At 48.1% G+C, this 15,967-nt stretch overlaps 2 protein-coding genes across 2 annotated transcripts in view; one reads left to right on the top strand and one right to left on the bottom strand.

Annotated features, from left to right (window-relative positions):
* Window positions 1-9,034, top strand: part of LOC139385216 (uncharacterized) — a 36,383-nt gene extending 27,349 nt beyond the window's left edge. The window contains exons 3-5 of the mRNA XM_071130329.1: window positions 2,486-2,564; window positions 6,932-7,145; window positions 8,288-9,034. Coding sequence (XP_070986430.1) covers window positions 2,486-2,564; window positions 6,932-7,145; window positions 8,288-8,905 — 911 coding nt within the window. The 3' untranslated portion in view covers window positions 8,906-9,034. The remainder of the gene's footprint in view (window positions 1-2,485; window positions 2,565-6,931; window positions 7,146-8,287) is intronic.
* A 3,199-nt stretch (window positions 9,035-12,233) lies between these two features.
* The window catches only part of LOC139385215 (probable E3 ubiquitin-protein ligase HERC1), a 230,863-nt gene continuing 227,129 nt past the window's right edge, over window positions 12,234-15,967 (bottom strand). The window contains exon 84 of the mRNA XM_071130328.1: window positions 12,234-14,940. Within this exon, the coding sequence (XP_070986429.1) occupies window positions 14,755-14,940 (186 nt within the window). The 3' untranslated portion in view covers window positions 12,234-14,754. The remainder of the gene's footprint in view (window positions 14,941-15,967) is intronic.

Genomic DNA, 15,967 nt, shown 5'->3' with positions numbered 1-15,967 from the left:
GCCTGTTGTAGTGCTCTGTGGGCCAGGTTAGGTAGATATTGTAGAGCCTGTTGTAGTGCTGTGTGGACCAGGTTAGGTAGATATTGTAGAGCCTGTTGTAGTGCTGTGTGGGCCAGGTTAGGTAGATATTGTAGAGCCTGTTGTAGTGCTGTGTGGGCCAGGCTAGGTAGATATTGTAGAGCCTGTTGTAGTGCTGTGTGGGCCAGGTTAGGTAGATATTGTAGAGCCTGTTGTAGTGCTGTGTGGGCCAGGTTAGGTAGATATTGTAGAGCCTGTTGTAGTGCTGTGTGGGCCAGGTTAGGTAGATATTGTAGAGCCTGTTGTAGTGCTGTGTGGGCCAGGTTATGTAGATATTGTAGAGCCTGTTGTAGTGCTGTGTGGGCCAGGTTAGGTAGATATTGTAGAGCCTGTTGTAGTGCTGTGTGGACCAGGTTAGGTAGATATTGTAGAGCCTGTTGTAGTGCTGTGTGGGCCAGGTTAGGTAGATATTGTAGAGCCTGTTGTAGTGCTGTGTGGGCCAGGTTAGGTAGATATTGTAGAGCCTGTTGTAGTGCTGTGTGGGCCAGGTTAGGTAGATACAGAGTGCCTGTTGTAGTGCTGTGTGGGCCAGGTTAGATAGATACAGAGTGTCTGTTGTAGTGCTGTGTGGGCCAGGTTAGGTAGCTACAGAGTGTCTGTTGTAGTGCTGTGTGGGCCAGGTTAGGTAGATATTGTAGAGCCTGTTGTAGTGCTGTGTGGGCCAGGTTAGGTAGATAATGTAGAGCTACAGAGTGCCAGGGAATTAGTGGATCAGATGAGGAGGCGGAGTCAGAGTGCCAGGGATTTAGTGAATCAGATTAGGAGGCGGAGTCAGTGTGCCAGGGAATTAGTGGATCAGATTAGGAGGTGGAGTCAGTGTGCCAGGGATTTAGTGGATGAGATGAGGAGGCGGAGTCAGAGTGCCAGGGGTTTAGTGGATCAGATGAGGAGGCGGAGTCAGAGTGCCAGGGGTTTAGTGGATCAGATGAGGAGGCGGAGTCAGAGTGCCAGGGGTTTAGTGGATCAGATGAGGAGGCGGAGTCAGAGTGCCAGGGGTTTAGTGGATCAGATGAGGAGGCGGAGTCAGAGTGCCAGGGGTTTAGTGGATCAGATGAGGAGGCGGAGTCAGAGTGCCAGGGGTTTAGTGGATCAGATGAGGAGGCGGAGTCAGAGTGCCAGGGGTTTAGTGGATCAGATGAGGAGGCGGAGTCAGAGTGCCAGGGGTTTAGTGGATCAGATGAGGAGGCGAAGTCAGAGTGCCAGGGGTTTTAGTGGATCAGATGAGGAGGCGGAGTCAGAGTGACACCAGGGGTTTAGTGGATCAGATGAGGAGGCGGAGTCAGAGTGACACCAGGGTTTCTCAACCTCTTTTTTGAACCAAGGACAGACATTTGAAATAGGTAACTTAGCAAACCAGCAGTTCTTTAAGAACGGAGTTGGAACAGACTCACTGTCTGTCTCTTGTCCTTACAGCTTTACTTCTAAATAGGTCACTTAGCAAACCAGCAGTTCTTTAAGAACGGAGTTGGAACAGACTCACTGTCTGTCTCTTGTCCTTTTAACTTTACTTCTAAATAGGTCACTTAGCAAACCAGCAGTTCTTTAAGAACGGAGTTGGAACAGACTCACTGTCTGTCTCTTGTCCTTACAGCTTTACTTCTAAATAGGTCACTTAGCAAACCAGCAGTTCTTTAAGAACGGAGTTGGAACAGACTCACTGTCTGTCTCTTGTCCTTACAGCTTTACTTCTAAATAGGTCACTTAGCAAACCAGCAGTTCTTTAAGAACGGAGTTGGAACAGACTCACTGTCTGTCTCTTGTCCTTACAGCTTTACTTCTAAATAGGTCACTTAGCAAACCAGCAGTTCTTTAAGAACGGAGTTGGAACAGACTAACTGTCTGTCTCTTGTCCTTACAGCTTTACTTCTAAATAGGTCACTTAGCAAACCAGCAGTTCTTTAAGAACGGAGTTGGAACAGACTCACTGTCTGTCTCTTGTCCTTACAGCTTTACTTCTAAATAGGTCACTTAGCAAACCAGCAGTTCTTTAAGAACGTAGTTGGAACAGACTCACTGTCTGTCTCTTGTCCTTACAGCTTTACTTCTAATTAGGTCACTTAGCAAACCAGCAGTTCTTTAAGAACGGAGTTGGAACAGACTCACTGTCTGTCTCTTGTCCTTACAGCTTTACTTCTAAATAGGTCACTTAGCAAACCAGCAGTTCTTTAAGAACGGAGTTGGAACAGACTCACTGTCTGTCTCTTGTCCTTACAGCTTTACTTCTAAATAGGTCACTTAGCAAACCAGCAGTTCTTTAAGAACGTAGTTGGAACAGACTCACTGTCTGTCTCTTGTCCTTACAGCTTTACTTCTAAATAGGTCACTTAGCAAACCAGCAGTTCTTTCAAACTCATATTCTCTCTCTTGCTCATGATAACTTTTCCCTGTCTGTCCGTCTGTCTTCCAGGTCTTAGCCGTTTCCAGGAGAGCGTTGCTATGGACCGGATCCAGAGAATAATGGGAGTCCTCCAGAACCCAAACATGAGGTAAATATCCCCTCTCCTCCTCTCTCCGTCTCTGTCCCCAACTCTCACCACACCACATGGAACACTAACTAGAGCCCAGAGTTTACAGTCAGACTCCATTAGTTATGTTCCACTGTCTGTTCTCCTCTCCTCTCCCTACAGTAGTTCCTGTCTGTTCTCCTCTCCTCTCCCTGCAGTAGTTACTGTCTGTTCTCCTCTCCTCTCCCTATAGTAGTTCCTGTCTGTTCTCCTCTCCTCTCCCTACAGTAGTTCCTGTCTGTTCTCCTCTCCCTGCAGTAGTTACTGTCTGTTCTCCTCTCCCTACAGTAGTTCCTGTCTGTTCTCCTCTCCTCTCCCTACAGTAGTTCCTGTCTGTTCTCCTCTCCCTACAGTAGTTCCTGTCTGTTCTCCTCTCCCTGCAGTAGTTCCTGTCTGTTCTCCTCTCCCTCCCGTAGTTCCTGTCTGTTCTCCTCTCCCTCCCTACAGTAGTTCCTGTCACAGTGTCCAGGGAAATGTAGATACCCAGACTAAAAGGCCAAAGAGAGAGTGAGGCAGAAGCAGAAGAACAGTGGTCAGGGTGATCTAGATACCCTCAGGGACCAGCTACAGACATGTCTCGGTTTTAGTTAGCTGGCTGGTACCTGTTGTGGAGTCACCATGAACTATTAGCACACATGAGGCTAACGGGACTTTAACCCACTGTTATGTGGGCACGGGTGTAATCTGTAGGCTAACGGGACTTTAACCCACTGTTATGTGGGCACGGGTGTAATCTGTATGTGATGCTAACGGGACTGTAACCCACTGTTATGTGGGCACGGGTGTAATCTGTATGTGATGCTAACGGGACTTTAACCCACTGTTATGTGGGTAGGGGTGTAATCTGTATGTGATGCTAATGGGACTGTAACCCACTGTTATGTGGGCACGGGTGTAATCTGTATGTGATGCTAACGGGACTTTAACCCACTGTTATGTGGGTAGGGGTGTAATCTGTATGTGATGCTAACGGGACTTTAACCCACTGTTATGTGGGCAGGGGTGTAATCTGTATGTGATGCTAACGGGACTTTAACCCACTGTTATGTGGGTAGGGGTGTAATCTGTATGTGATGCTAACGGGACTTTAACCCACTGTTATGTGGGCACGGGTGTAATCTGTATGTGATGCTAACGGGACTTTAACCCACTGTTATGTGGGCACGGGTGTAATCTGTATGTGATGCTAATGGGACTTTAACCCACTGTTATGTGGGCACGGGTGTAATCTGTATGATAACGGGACTTTAACCCACTGTTATGTGGGCACGGGTGTAATCTGTATGATAACGGGACTTTAACCCACTGTTATGTGGGCACGGGTGTAATCTGTATGCTAACGGGACTTTAACCCACTGTTATGTGGGTAGGGGTGTAATCTGTAGGCTAACGGGACTTTAACCCACTGTTATGTTGGCACGGGTGTAATCTGTATGCTAACGGGACTTTAACCCACTGTTATGTGGGTAGGGGTGTAATCTGTAGGCTAACGGGACTTTAACCCACTGTTATGTGGGCACGGGTGTAATCTGTAGGCTAACGGGACTTTAACCCACTGTTATGTGGGTAGGGGTGTAATCTGTATGATAACAGGACTTTAACCCACTGTTATGTGGGCACGGGTGTAATCTGTATGCTAACGGGACTTTAACCCACTGTTATGTTGGCACGGGTGTAATCTGTAGGCTAACGGGACTTTAACCCACTGTTATGTGGGTAGGGGTGTAATCTGTACGATAACGGGACTTTAACCCACTGTTATGTGGGCACGGGTGTAATCTGTATGTGATGATAACAGGACTTTACCCCACTGTTATGTGGGTAGGGTGTAATCTGTATGTGATGCTAACGGGACTTTAAACCACTGTTATGTGGGCAGGGGTGTAATCTGTATGTGATGCTAACGGAACTTTAACACACTGTTATGTGGGCAGGGGTGTAATCTGTATGATAACGGGACTTTAAACCACTGTTATGTGGGCAGGGGTGTAATCTGTATGTGATGCTAACGGGACTTTAACCCACTGTTATGTGGGCAGGGGTGTAATCTGTATGATAACGGGACTTTAAACCACTGTTATGTGGGCAGGGGTGTAATATGTATGTGTGTGAGAAGGAATCAGACCACATGTAGAGCAGCTCACAGCAGGTGACTTCTCATTATGGAACCCAGAATAATCTGAACCCACTACAGAGAGGATAAGGAGGAGGGAAGGGGAGGCAGATGAGAGGAGGAGGAGGAGAGGAGGAGGAAATGGGAGGCAGAGGAGAGGAGGAGGAGGAGGGAAGGGGAGACAGATGAGAGGAGGAGGAGGAAGAGGAGAGGAGGAGGATGAGGAGAGGAGGGAAGGGGAGGCAGATGAGAGGAGGAGGAGGAGGGAAGGGTAGGCAGATGAGAGGAGGAGGAGGAGAGGGGGAGGAAATGGGAGGCAGAGGAGAGGAGGAGGAAGAGGGAAGGGGAGACAGATGAGAGGAGGAGGAGGAAGAGGAGAGGAGGAGGATGAGGAAAGGGGAGGCAGATGAGAGGAGGAGGAGGAGGAGGGAAGGGTAGGCAGATGAGAGGAGGAGGAGGAGGAGGAGGGAAGGGGAGGCAGAGGAGAGGAGGAGGAGGAGGGAAGGGGAGGCAGATGAGAGGAGGAGGAGGAGGAGGAAGAGGAGGAGGAGGGAAGGGGAGGCAGATGAGAGGAGGAGGAAGAGGAGAGGAGGAGGAGGAGGAGGGAAGGGGAGGCAGATGAGAGGAGGAGGGAAGGGGAGGCAGATGAGAGGAGGAGGAGGAGAGGAGGAGGAGGGAAGGGGAGGCAGATGAGAGGAGGAGGAGGAGGAGGAGGAGGAGAAGGATGAATAGGCAAGACAAAAGAGATAGAGAGGGGGGAGGGGGTGTTGGTGAAACAGTGTTAAATCCCACTGGCTGCTTAAAGCAGCAGAGCACACACACACACACACACACACACACACACACACACACACACACACACACACACACACACACTGAGCGAGGCCACTACGGGGCGATAGATAGGCAGTCGAACGGCCTCGAGGCTTACTGACTATTTATAGCGGTGAATGGAAGGAACAGGGTCCCTCCCTCCCTCCTTCCCTCCATCCCTCGCTCCCTCCCTCGCTCGCTTGCTCCCTCCCTCGCTCCCTCCCTCCCCCGCACGCTGCCACGTGTGGACAGGATCATGCAGCGTGTGTGACTGACTATACAGCAGCATAGCTGCTCAGACACTCAAGCAGGCAACAAGCAGGCAGCAAGCAGGCAGCAAGCAGGCAACAAGCAGGCAGCAAGCAGGCAGCAAGCAGGCAACAAGCAGGCAACAAGCAGGCAACAAGCAGGCAGCAAGCAGCCAGCAAATAGGCAACAAGCAGGCAGCAAGCAGGCAGCAAGCAGGCAGCAAGCAGGCAACAAGCAGGCAGCAAGCAGGCAACAAGCAGGCAGCAAGCAGGCAACAAGCAGGCAGCAAGCAGGTAGCAAGCAGGTAGCAAGCAGGCAGCAAGCAGGCAACAAGCAGGCAACAAGCAGGCAACAAGCAGGCAGCAAGCAGCCAGCAAATAGGCAACAAGCAGGCAGCAAGCAGGCAACAAGCAGGCAGCAAGCAGGCAACAAGCAGGAAACATGCAGGCAGCAAGCAGGCAACAAGCAGGCAGCAAGCAGGCAACAAGCAGGCAGCAAGCAGGCAACAAGCAGGCAGCAAGCAGGCAGCAAGCAGGCAGCAAGCAGGCAGCAAGCAGGCAGCAAGCAGGCAACAAGCAGGCAACAAGCAGGCAGCAAGCAGGCAGCACACAGCATCACGTCACATTTCTCCTGTAGAGGTAAACATGCCCAGGTCAGAGGCAGAATGTACAGATGGGATCAGTGGAGGTTTGGAACGGACACAGACATGACAACATGCTGAACCTGTTTATTCACTGACATTTATGTCATCACCAACTCTCACTCCGTTTGCCTCCCAAATGGCACCCTGGACAAAAGTAGTGCCCTATATAGGGAATAGGGCTCTGGTCTATAGTAGTGTACTATATAGGGAATAGGCCTCTGGTTTATAGTAGTGTACTAGAACCCTGTTCTATTATGTGTTCTGTGTTCTAAACCCTGTTCTGTTATCTGTTCTGTGTTCTAAACCCTGTTCTATTATGTGTTCTGTGTTCTAAACCCTGTTCTAGTATGTGTGCTGTGTTCTAAACCCTGTTCTATTATGTGTTCTGTGTTCTAAACCCTGTTCTATTATGTGTTCTGTGTTCTAAACCCTGTTCTTTTATGTGTTCTGTGTTCTAAACTCAGTTATTTTCTCTGTTCTGTGTTCTATTCTGTGTTCTAAATCTTGGTATGTTCTGTGTTCTGTTTGTAGTGAGCGCTACGTCAGTGTGATCCTGAAGATGGAAGCGATGCTCCATAGCTGGTTTCCTCAAGTCAGAGCCCACCCAGACCCAGGCCCAGGCCCAGACCCAGACCCAGGCCCAGGCCCAGACTCAGGCCCAGACCCAGGCCCAGGCCCAGACTCAGACCCAGACCAGCACAATGACAGCCAGGAAGAGCACCACACTCCAGCTAAGAGACACAAGGTAAAGGTCTTTAACAGTGAGGTTTGATGAAAGACTGCTCCAATATTGACACCAGCATACCACTTAGAATGGTAGAATGCATGTCCAGAACACTGCTACATCGTATGTGGTAGCTATGCTAGTAGGAAGATAGGAGAGCAGCCACTTTCAGTGCAGTTCGGAACGCAACCCTACAGGTAGGAGTTGAGGGAGGAAGGGAGGGAGGAAGGGAGGGAGGGAGGAGAGGAGCCCATCATATCCATTATCCTGAGAATAGCAGGAAGAGGACAGAGCAGGTTTTACAATCTATCTCTACAGGAGAGGAATTATAGAGGTGTCATTTTACATAAGACAATGGACTGAGAACAACAGAGGAATGTCTTAGAGGACAGGTAGAGGTCTGGAAGAGGAGGAGAGAAGGGAGGAGGAGTAGAGGGAGGAAGAGAGAAGGGAGGAGGAGAGAAGGGAGTAGAGGGGAAGGGAGGAGAGGGGAAGGGAGGAGGAGAGAAGGGAGGAGGAGAGAAGGGAAGGGAGGAGGAGAGAAGGGAGGAGGAGAGAAAGGAGGAGGAGAGAAGGGAGGAGAGGGGAAGGGAGGAGGAGAGAAAGGAGGAGGAGAGAAGGGAGGAGGAGAGAAGGGAGGAGAAGAGAAGGGAGGAGGAGAGAAGGGAGGAGGAGAAAAGGGAGGAGGAGAGAAGGGAGGAGGAGAGAAGGGAGGAAAGGAGAAGGGAAGAGGAGAGAAGGGAGGAGGAGATAAGGGAGGAGAGGGGAAGGGAGGAGGAGAGCAGGGAGGAGAGGGGAAGGGAGGAGGAGAGAAGGGAGGAGAAGAGAAGGGAGGAGGAGTAGAGGGAAGGGAGGAGGATGAGGAGGTTAAGAAGTAGGAGAGGAGGAAAAACAAGGTTCCTAATTTTCCCCTCTCGTGCCAGACCGACTGTGTTCTGTTCTCTCCCCCTCAGAAGATGTTAGACAATTGAAGTTATGATGTCATCACTAGATAACACTCTGGAGTGTAGAATCCCATTAGAAAGCAGGAGGCAGAATTCTACTCAGTCATAATGTCATAATGTCTCTTAAGGAAGAGGGATATTCTACTATTCTTTGTAGTCAGTTCTTCATGGTGGACAAAGGGATACAAACCGAACCTATTCCGTTCTGACTCTCCACAGCAGTACCAGGCCCCAGCCCAGCCACCACCTCCAGCCTCTCCTCCCGTCGTCTCCCCCCCAGAGGGTGACCACCACCCAGCCCTGCGAGCCTCCGACGGACCCCTGCCCGGCTCCTTCCCCTACTCCTCTGCCACTCATCTCAAACGTCTCCACACCGCCCCCATCTGCTCCTCCGACACAGAGACAGAGACAGCCCAGCAAGAGCCACCGAGCCTGGTCAGACCCTCCATCGCCTGCTCCCTGGGATCCAACCGTCCAGCCGACGACCAGGAACAAACCCAAGACGACGCGGTCTCCTCCAGCACTGACCCCCAAGGGAGCACTGTGGACCCCCACGTCCAGACCCACCCTTACAGAGTCAGACCCCGAGCCCACCGACGAGGGCCTCCGTCGGGGAAGATCAGCTCGCCCTGCCTGGAGAGGCTGCTCCAGTCCAAGGAGAGCATCATCTCACCCAGAAACATGGGAGGTCATAGTCCGGGAGGTGGTGGGGAGAGCATCATCTCACCCAGAAACATGGGAGGTCAGAGTCCGGGAGGTGGTGGGGAGAGCATCATCTCACCCAGAGACATGGGAGGTCAGAGTCCGGGAGGTGGTGGGGAGAGCAGCCGTTCGTAACAGCTAGACTCAGACATGGTCCATGGAGGAGATAAGGACTGATCTGGGCACAGAGTTGACCCGGGAGAGACAGAGCTGTATCTTTCCACAACAGGCTCTCCAATACAGCAGGGGGCAAAGGTCGGTGTCTGAGCGGGACGTTGTCTCTTTAAGAGCTGTGTGTCATGTGATCCATCATGTGATCCAACTACGGTTGGTTTATCTGCAGTAAGACACTGAGACATGGAGGAGAGGAGATATATTATAGACCTGCAGTAAGACACAGAGACATGGAGGAGAGGAGACATATTATAGACCTGCAGTAAGACACAGAGACATGGAGGGCAGGATATATATTATAGACCTGCAGTAAGACACAGAGACATGGAGGAGAGGAGACATATTATAGACCTGCAGTAAGACACTGAGACATGGAGGAGACATATTATAGACCTGCAGTAAGACACTGAGACATGGAGGAGAGGAGACATATTATAGACCTGCAGTAAGACACAGAGACATGGAGGAGAGGAGACATATTATAGACCTGCAGTAAGACACAGAGACATGGAGGAGACATATTATAGACCTGCAGTAAGACACAGAGACATGGAGGAGAGGAGACATATTATAGACCTGCAGTAAGACACAGAGACATGGAGGAGAGGAGACATATTATAGACCTGCAGTAAGACACTGAGACATGGAGGAGACATATTATAGACCTGCAGTAAGACACAGAGACATGGAGGAGAGGAGACATATTATAGACCTGCAGTAAGACACTGAGACATGGAGGAGACATATTATAGACCTGCAGTAAGACACTGAGACATGGAGGAGAGGAGACATATTATAGACCTGCAGTAAGACACAGAGACATGGAGGAGAGGAGACATATTATAGACCTGCAGTAAGACACAGAGACATGGAGGAGACATATTATAGACCTGCAGTAAGACACAGAGACATGGAGGAGAGGAGACATATTATAGACCTGCAGTAAGACACAGAGACATGGAGGAGAGGAGACATATTATAGACCTGCAGTAAGACACTGAGACATGGAGGAGACATATTATAGACCTGCAGTAAGACACAGAGACATGGAGGAGAGGAGACATATTATAGACCTGCAGTAAGACACTGAGACATGGAGGAGACATATTATAGACCTGCAGTAAGACACTGAGACATGGAGGAGAGGAGACATAACAAACAAAACTAACCTTGGTTTTGTTTGTTATCTTGAGGACAGACAGAGAGAGAGAGGTGTAAAACAGAAAGGGTCTTGGGGAAAGGAGAGACACACATCTCCATCAATATCCTACATGCAGTAGCCTTGCCCATCACTTTCATTTGGTGCAGTTGAGTTGGACTTATCTGGACTGAGGAAGTTGAGTTGGACTTATCTGGCCTGAGGGAGTTGAGTTGGACTTATCTGGCCTGAGGAAGTTGGACTTATCTGGCCTGAGGAAGTTGAGTTTGACTTATCTGGCCTGAGGGAGTTGAGTTGGACTTATCTGGACTGAGGTAGTTGAGTTGGACTTATCTGGCCTGAGGAAGTTGAGTTGGACTTATCTGGCCTGAGGGAGTTGAGTTGGACTTATCTGGACTGAGGAAGTTGAGTTGGACTTATCTGGACTGAGGTAGTTGAGTTGGACTTATCTGGCCTGAGGAAGTTGAGTTGGACTTATCTGGACTGAGGAAGTTGAGTTGTACTTATCTGGCCTGAGGAAGTTGGACTTATCTGGACTGAGGTAGTTGAGTTGTACTTATCTGGCCTGAGGAAGTTGGACTTATCTGGACTGAGGTAGTTGAGTTGTACTTATCTGGCCTGAGGAAGTTGGACTTATCTGGCCTGAGGTAGTTGAGTTATACTTATATGGCCTGAGGAAGTTGGACTTATCTGGCCTGAGGTAGTTGAGTTGGACTTATCTGGACTGAGGAAGTTGAGTTGTACTTATCTGGCCTGAGGAAGTTGGACTTATCTGGACTGAGGTAGTTGAGTTGTACTTATCTGGCCTGAGGAAGTTGAGTTGGACTTATCTGGACTGAGGTAGTTGAGTTGGACTTATCTGGCCTGAGGAAGTTGGACTTATCTGGCCTGAAGAAGTTGAGTTGGACTTATCTGGACTGAGGAAGTTGAGTTGGACTTATCTGGCCTGAGGAAGTTGGACTTATCTGGCCTGAGGAAGTTGGACTTATCTGGCCTGAGGAAGTTGAGTTGGACTTATCTGGACTGAGGTAGTTGAGTTGGACTTATCTGGCCTGAGGAAGTTGAGTTGGACTTATCTGGCCTGAGGAAGTTGAGTTGGACTTATCTGGACTGAGGGAGTTGAGTTGGACTTATCTGGCCTGAGGAAGTTGAGGGTGATCAGATGGATAAATGGTTGGACTGGATAGCCTGGTTTCCCATCTGGGAACAAGAAGGGTCTTAAAAGCAGGAATAATAACAGGAACAATAACAGGAATACTGGGATATGGGCTCTCGTTTTTCCGACAGCTGACAGAATGTGATTAGATCCCAAATGGCCCCCTGATATCCATCCTGGTAGAGTAGTATCCCATGTGAAAGGTAACTAACCACTCACTCAGCTCTGACAGTTGGACTCTTCCTTCATTCAGTCGACTTGTTTTTGTTAGTTGACACAATAGCGCGACCTCATGTTGACACCATGTCCACGTTGGACCATAGATAGGATCAACAACAACAACAACAACAACGAGACAACCTGACGTCAGCCATTCCACCTATCAGCTTGGCCCTGACACGACTCCCTGCTCCTCCTGTGTGACATGCCAAGGGTCACTGTGGAGACCTTGAACTACACCAAGAGAAGATTTATCTGGTCACCGGCAGACAGACAGACAGACAGTGCCTGTCAAGCATTTCACTTGGGCTGTAATGTGGTGAACTGAGAGAGATGGAGAGAGAGACAGACTATGAAGACAGAGAGAGACAGAGAGACTATGAAGACAGAGAGAGAGACAGACAGACAGAGAGACAGAGAGACTATGAAGACAGAGAGAGAGACAGACTATGAAGACCGAGAGAGACAGACTATGAAGACAGAGAGACAGACTATGAAGACAGAGAGAGACAGAGAGACTATGAAGACAGAGAGAGAGTGACAGACTATGAAGACAGAGACAGACAGAGAGAGAGAGACAGTCTTCCATAGAGAGCCTTAGCTACAGAGTGAGGGACAATATAACAGCCCCAGTCCCTCCTACCAGCCATTTCCTGTTCTATCCAGTTAACCATTATCTCTGACAATCCTTCTACACACCAGATAATGGCTGGGTCCCCAATGGTGCCATTTGGGATGCAATCAATGTGGGAATCATATCTGACACCAGATACCATGTGATGTAAACAATATCTGACACCAGATACCATGTGATGTAAACAACAATATCTGACACCAGATACTAAATACCATGTGATGTAAACAACAATATCTGACACCAGATACCATGTGATGTAAACAACAATATCTGACACCAGATACCATGTGATGTAAACAACAATATCTGACACCAGATACTAGATAACATGTGATGTAAACAACAATATCTGACACCAGATACTAGATACCATGTGATGTAAACAACAATATCTGACACCAGATACTAGATAACATGTGATGTAAACAACAATATCTGACACCAGATATTAGATACTATGTGATGTAAACAACAATATCTGACACCAGATACTAGATAACATGTGATGTAAACAACAATATCTGACACCAGATACCATGTGATGTAAACAATATCTGACACCAGATACCATGTGATGTAAACAACAATATCTGACACCAGATACTAAATACCATGTGATGTAAACAACAATATCTGACACCAGATACCATGTGATGTAAACAACAATATCTGACACCAGATACCATGTGATGTAAACAACAATATCTGACACCAGATACTAGATAACATGTGATGTAAACAACAATATCTGACACCAGATACTAGATACCATGTGATGTAAACAACAATATCTGACACCAGATACTAGATAACATGTGATGTAAACAACAATATCTGACACCAGATATTAGATACTATGTGATGTAAACAACAATATCTGACACCAGATACCATGTGATGTAAACAACAATATCTGACACCAGATACTAGATACCATGTGATGTAAACAACAATATCTGACACCAGATACTAGATACCATGTGATGTAAACAACAATATCTGACACCAGATACTAGATAACATGTGATGTAAACATCAATATCTGACACCAGATACCATGTGATGTAAACAACAATATCTGACACCAGATACTAGATACTATGTGATGTAAGCAACAATATCTGACACCAGATACCATGTGACGTAAACATCAACATCTGATTCTAAACTGGCTCATGTGTGAACAACATACGCATTGTTGAACAATGTCTTCTGACTCAAACGATGGGAAGGAGTTTTTTGTTTGTTTGTTTGTTGTGTAAATATATTTTTTGGGGGACAATGTTCCAAGGTAGATTTACTTTAACCTCCCTAAAAGGTGGCCTTTTGTGACGTTTTTTATACTATAATAAAAAATAAATGTGATGATATTTGTTTTCTGCGAAACAAAGTGTTTCTCCATCAACGTTTTGTATTATAATGATATAATATTCTGATTTCACCTCGGTTTCATCTCTAAACCGACCACTTCCAAGACCCCGCTATTGATCACAGAATAAACTTGAACAAGTCCGTTCTGAAGCATTTTATTTCCGTTTCTTTTGTTTGTTCCTGCTTTAGGAAACCCAGCATTGGCAATTTAAAAAATGAAAACAAAAATAAATATGGATATTTAATGTAAAACATTTTTCCTAATGAAACATTATACACAATTGTACAACATCATTTTTTTTTAAATTTTCTTCTTCACTTGGGGTGAATGAATACTCTTATACACATTTTCCCAACGACTAAATAAACATACCTCCATGCCAAAAAAAAGAAAACCCTGAAAGAAATGAAGCGATTAAAAAAAAAACGACCAAAATAATAATAATAATAATAATAATACTCAATGAACTGCTTCTGGTTTTTTTAAATTTGCTTTAAAAAAAACAAAAAAACATTACTAAATAAAACCCCATTCGGTGAAAAATAAAAACATTGAATCAAATCCATCCATTATGTCTTATGTGTTGAGAAACATGGAATATAATGCCATGTTTAAAAGTGACCCGGGCCTTTTCCCGTACAGGTAAATGAACTCTCTGTTGTTGCTGCTCTGGGACTTCCTACTGTAACGTTGATAACGGGCAACGAAGAAGATGACGTCCTTCTGGGTTTCTGCTGTGTGCCGCTCTGTGAGAGGACAGTCTATATTCCATCCAGGCCTGGTCTTTCCTGGGTCTACGTTGTGTGTGTGTGTGTGTGTGTGTGGTGAGGGTCTGTGAAAGGAGAGGACAGTCTATATTCCATCCAGGCCCGGTCTTTCCTGGGTCTACGTTGTGTGTGTGTGTGTGTGTGTGTGGTGAGGGTCTGTGAGAGGAGAGGACAGTCTATATTCCATCCATGCCCGGTCTTTCCTGGGTCTTGTTGTGTGTGTGTGTGTGTGTGTGGTGAGGGTGCATCTGGTCTGGGCATACTGTGGTTGGTCAGTAGTCGGTGTCCGAGCCCTCAGCGTTGTCTACGTTGCGTGTGTGTGTGTGTGTGTGTGTGTGTGTGGTGAGGGTGCATCTGGTCTGGGCAGACTGTGGTTGGTCAGTAGTCGGTGTCCGAGCCCTCAGCGTTGTCTACGTTGCGTGTGTGTGTGTGTGTGTGTGTGTGTGTGTGTGTGTGTGTGTGTGGTGACGGTGCATCTGGTCTGGCCAGACTGTGGTTGGTCAGTAGTCCGTGTCCGAGCCCTCGGCGTTGTCTACGTTGCGTGACAACATGTAGTTGTCCATGTCGATGGAGCGACAGTTGTTGATGGCGTAGCGGAGTCTCTCTGCCATCACCGTCTGGCTGGAGTAAGGAGGCAGACGCAGCTGGAAGAAACAGGTCTGGGAGGTCGGCAGGCTATCATAGGGCTGTATGGGGGGGGATGGGGGGGGGGGGCAGAGAGAGACGGGGGGGACAGAGAGAGACAGGGGGGGGGGGCAGAGAGAGACGGGGGGGGGGGGGCAGAGAGAGACAGGGGGGGCAGAGGTAGAGAGAGAGGTGGGGAAAGAGGTAGAGAGAGAGGTGGGGAAAGAGGTAGAGAGAGAGGTGGGGAAAGAGGTAGAGAGAGAGGTGGGGAAAGAGGTAGAGAGAGAGATGGGGAAAGAGGTAGAGAGAGAGGTAGGGAAAGAGGTAGAGAGAGAGGTGGGGAAAGAGGTAGAGAGAGAGGTGGGGAAAGAGGTAGAGAGAGAGGTGTTCATTACATCATCAACATTCTCTTGTAATGTATGTATCTTCTCCATTTAAATGTGTGTAGTTCTGTCTTTGAGCTGTTCTTCTATTGGCAGAGAAACGCATTGGCCTTTAGCCTGGGGGAACACACACTGGCATTTAGACTGGGGGAACACACACTGGCATTTAGACTGGGGGAACACACACTGGCATTTAGCCTGGGGGAACACACACTGGCATTTAGACTGGGGGAACACACACTGGCATTTAGCCTGGGGGAACACACACTGGCATTTAGACTGGGGGAACACACACTGGCATTTAGCCTGGGGGAACACACACTGGCATTTAGACTGGGGGAACACACACTGGCATTTAGACTGGGGGAACACACACTGGCATTTAGCCTGGGGGAACACACACTGGCATTTAGCCTGGGGGAACACACACTGGCATTTAGACTGGGGGAACACACACTGGCATTTAGACTGGGGGAACACACACTGGCATTTAGACTGGGGGAACACACACTGGCATTTAGACTGGGGGAACACACACTGGCATTTAGACTGGGGGAACACACACTGGCATTTAGCCTGGGGGAACACACACTGGCATTTAGACTGGGGGAACACACACTGGCATTTAGACTGGGGGAACACACACTGGCATTTAGACTGGGGGAACACACACTGGCATTTAGCCTGGGGGAACACACACTGGCAT

This window comes from Oncorhynchus clarkii, chromosome 26, assembly GCF_045791955.1.
Source record: "Oncorhynchus clarkii lewisi isolate Uvic-CL-2024 chromosome 26, UVic_Ocla_1.0, whole genome shotgun sequence".
NCBI classification, from domain to species: domain Eukaryota; kingdom Metazoa; phylum Chordata; class Actinopteri; order Salmoniformes; family Salmonidae; genus Oncorhynchus; species Oncorhynchus clarkii.
This window is presented reverse-complemented; position numbering and strand designations above follow the sequence as displayed.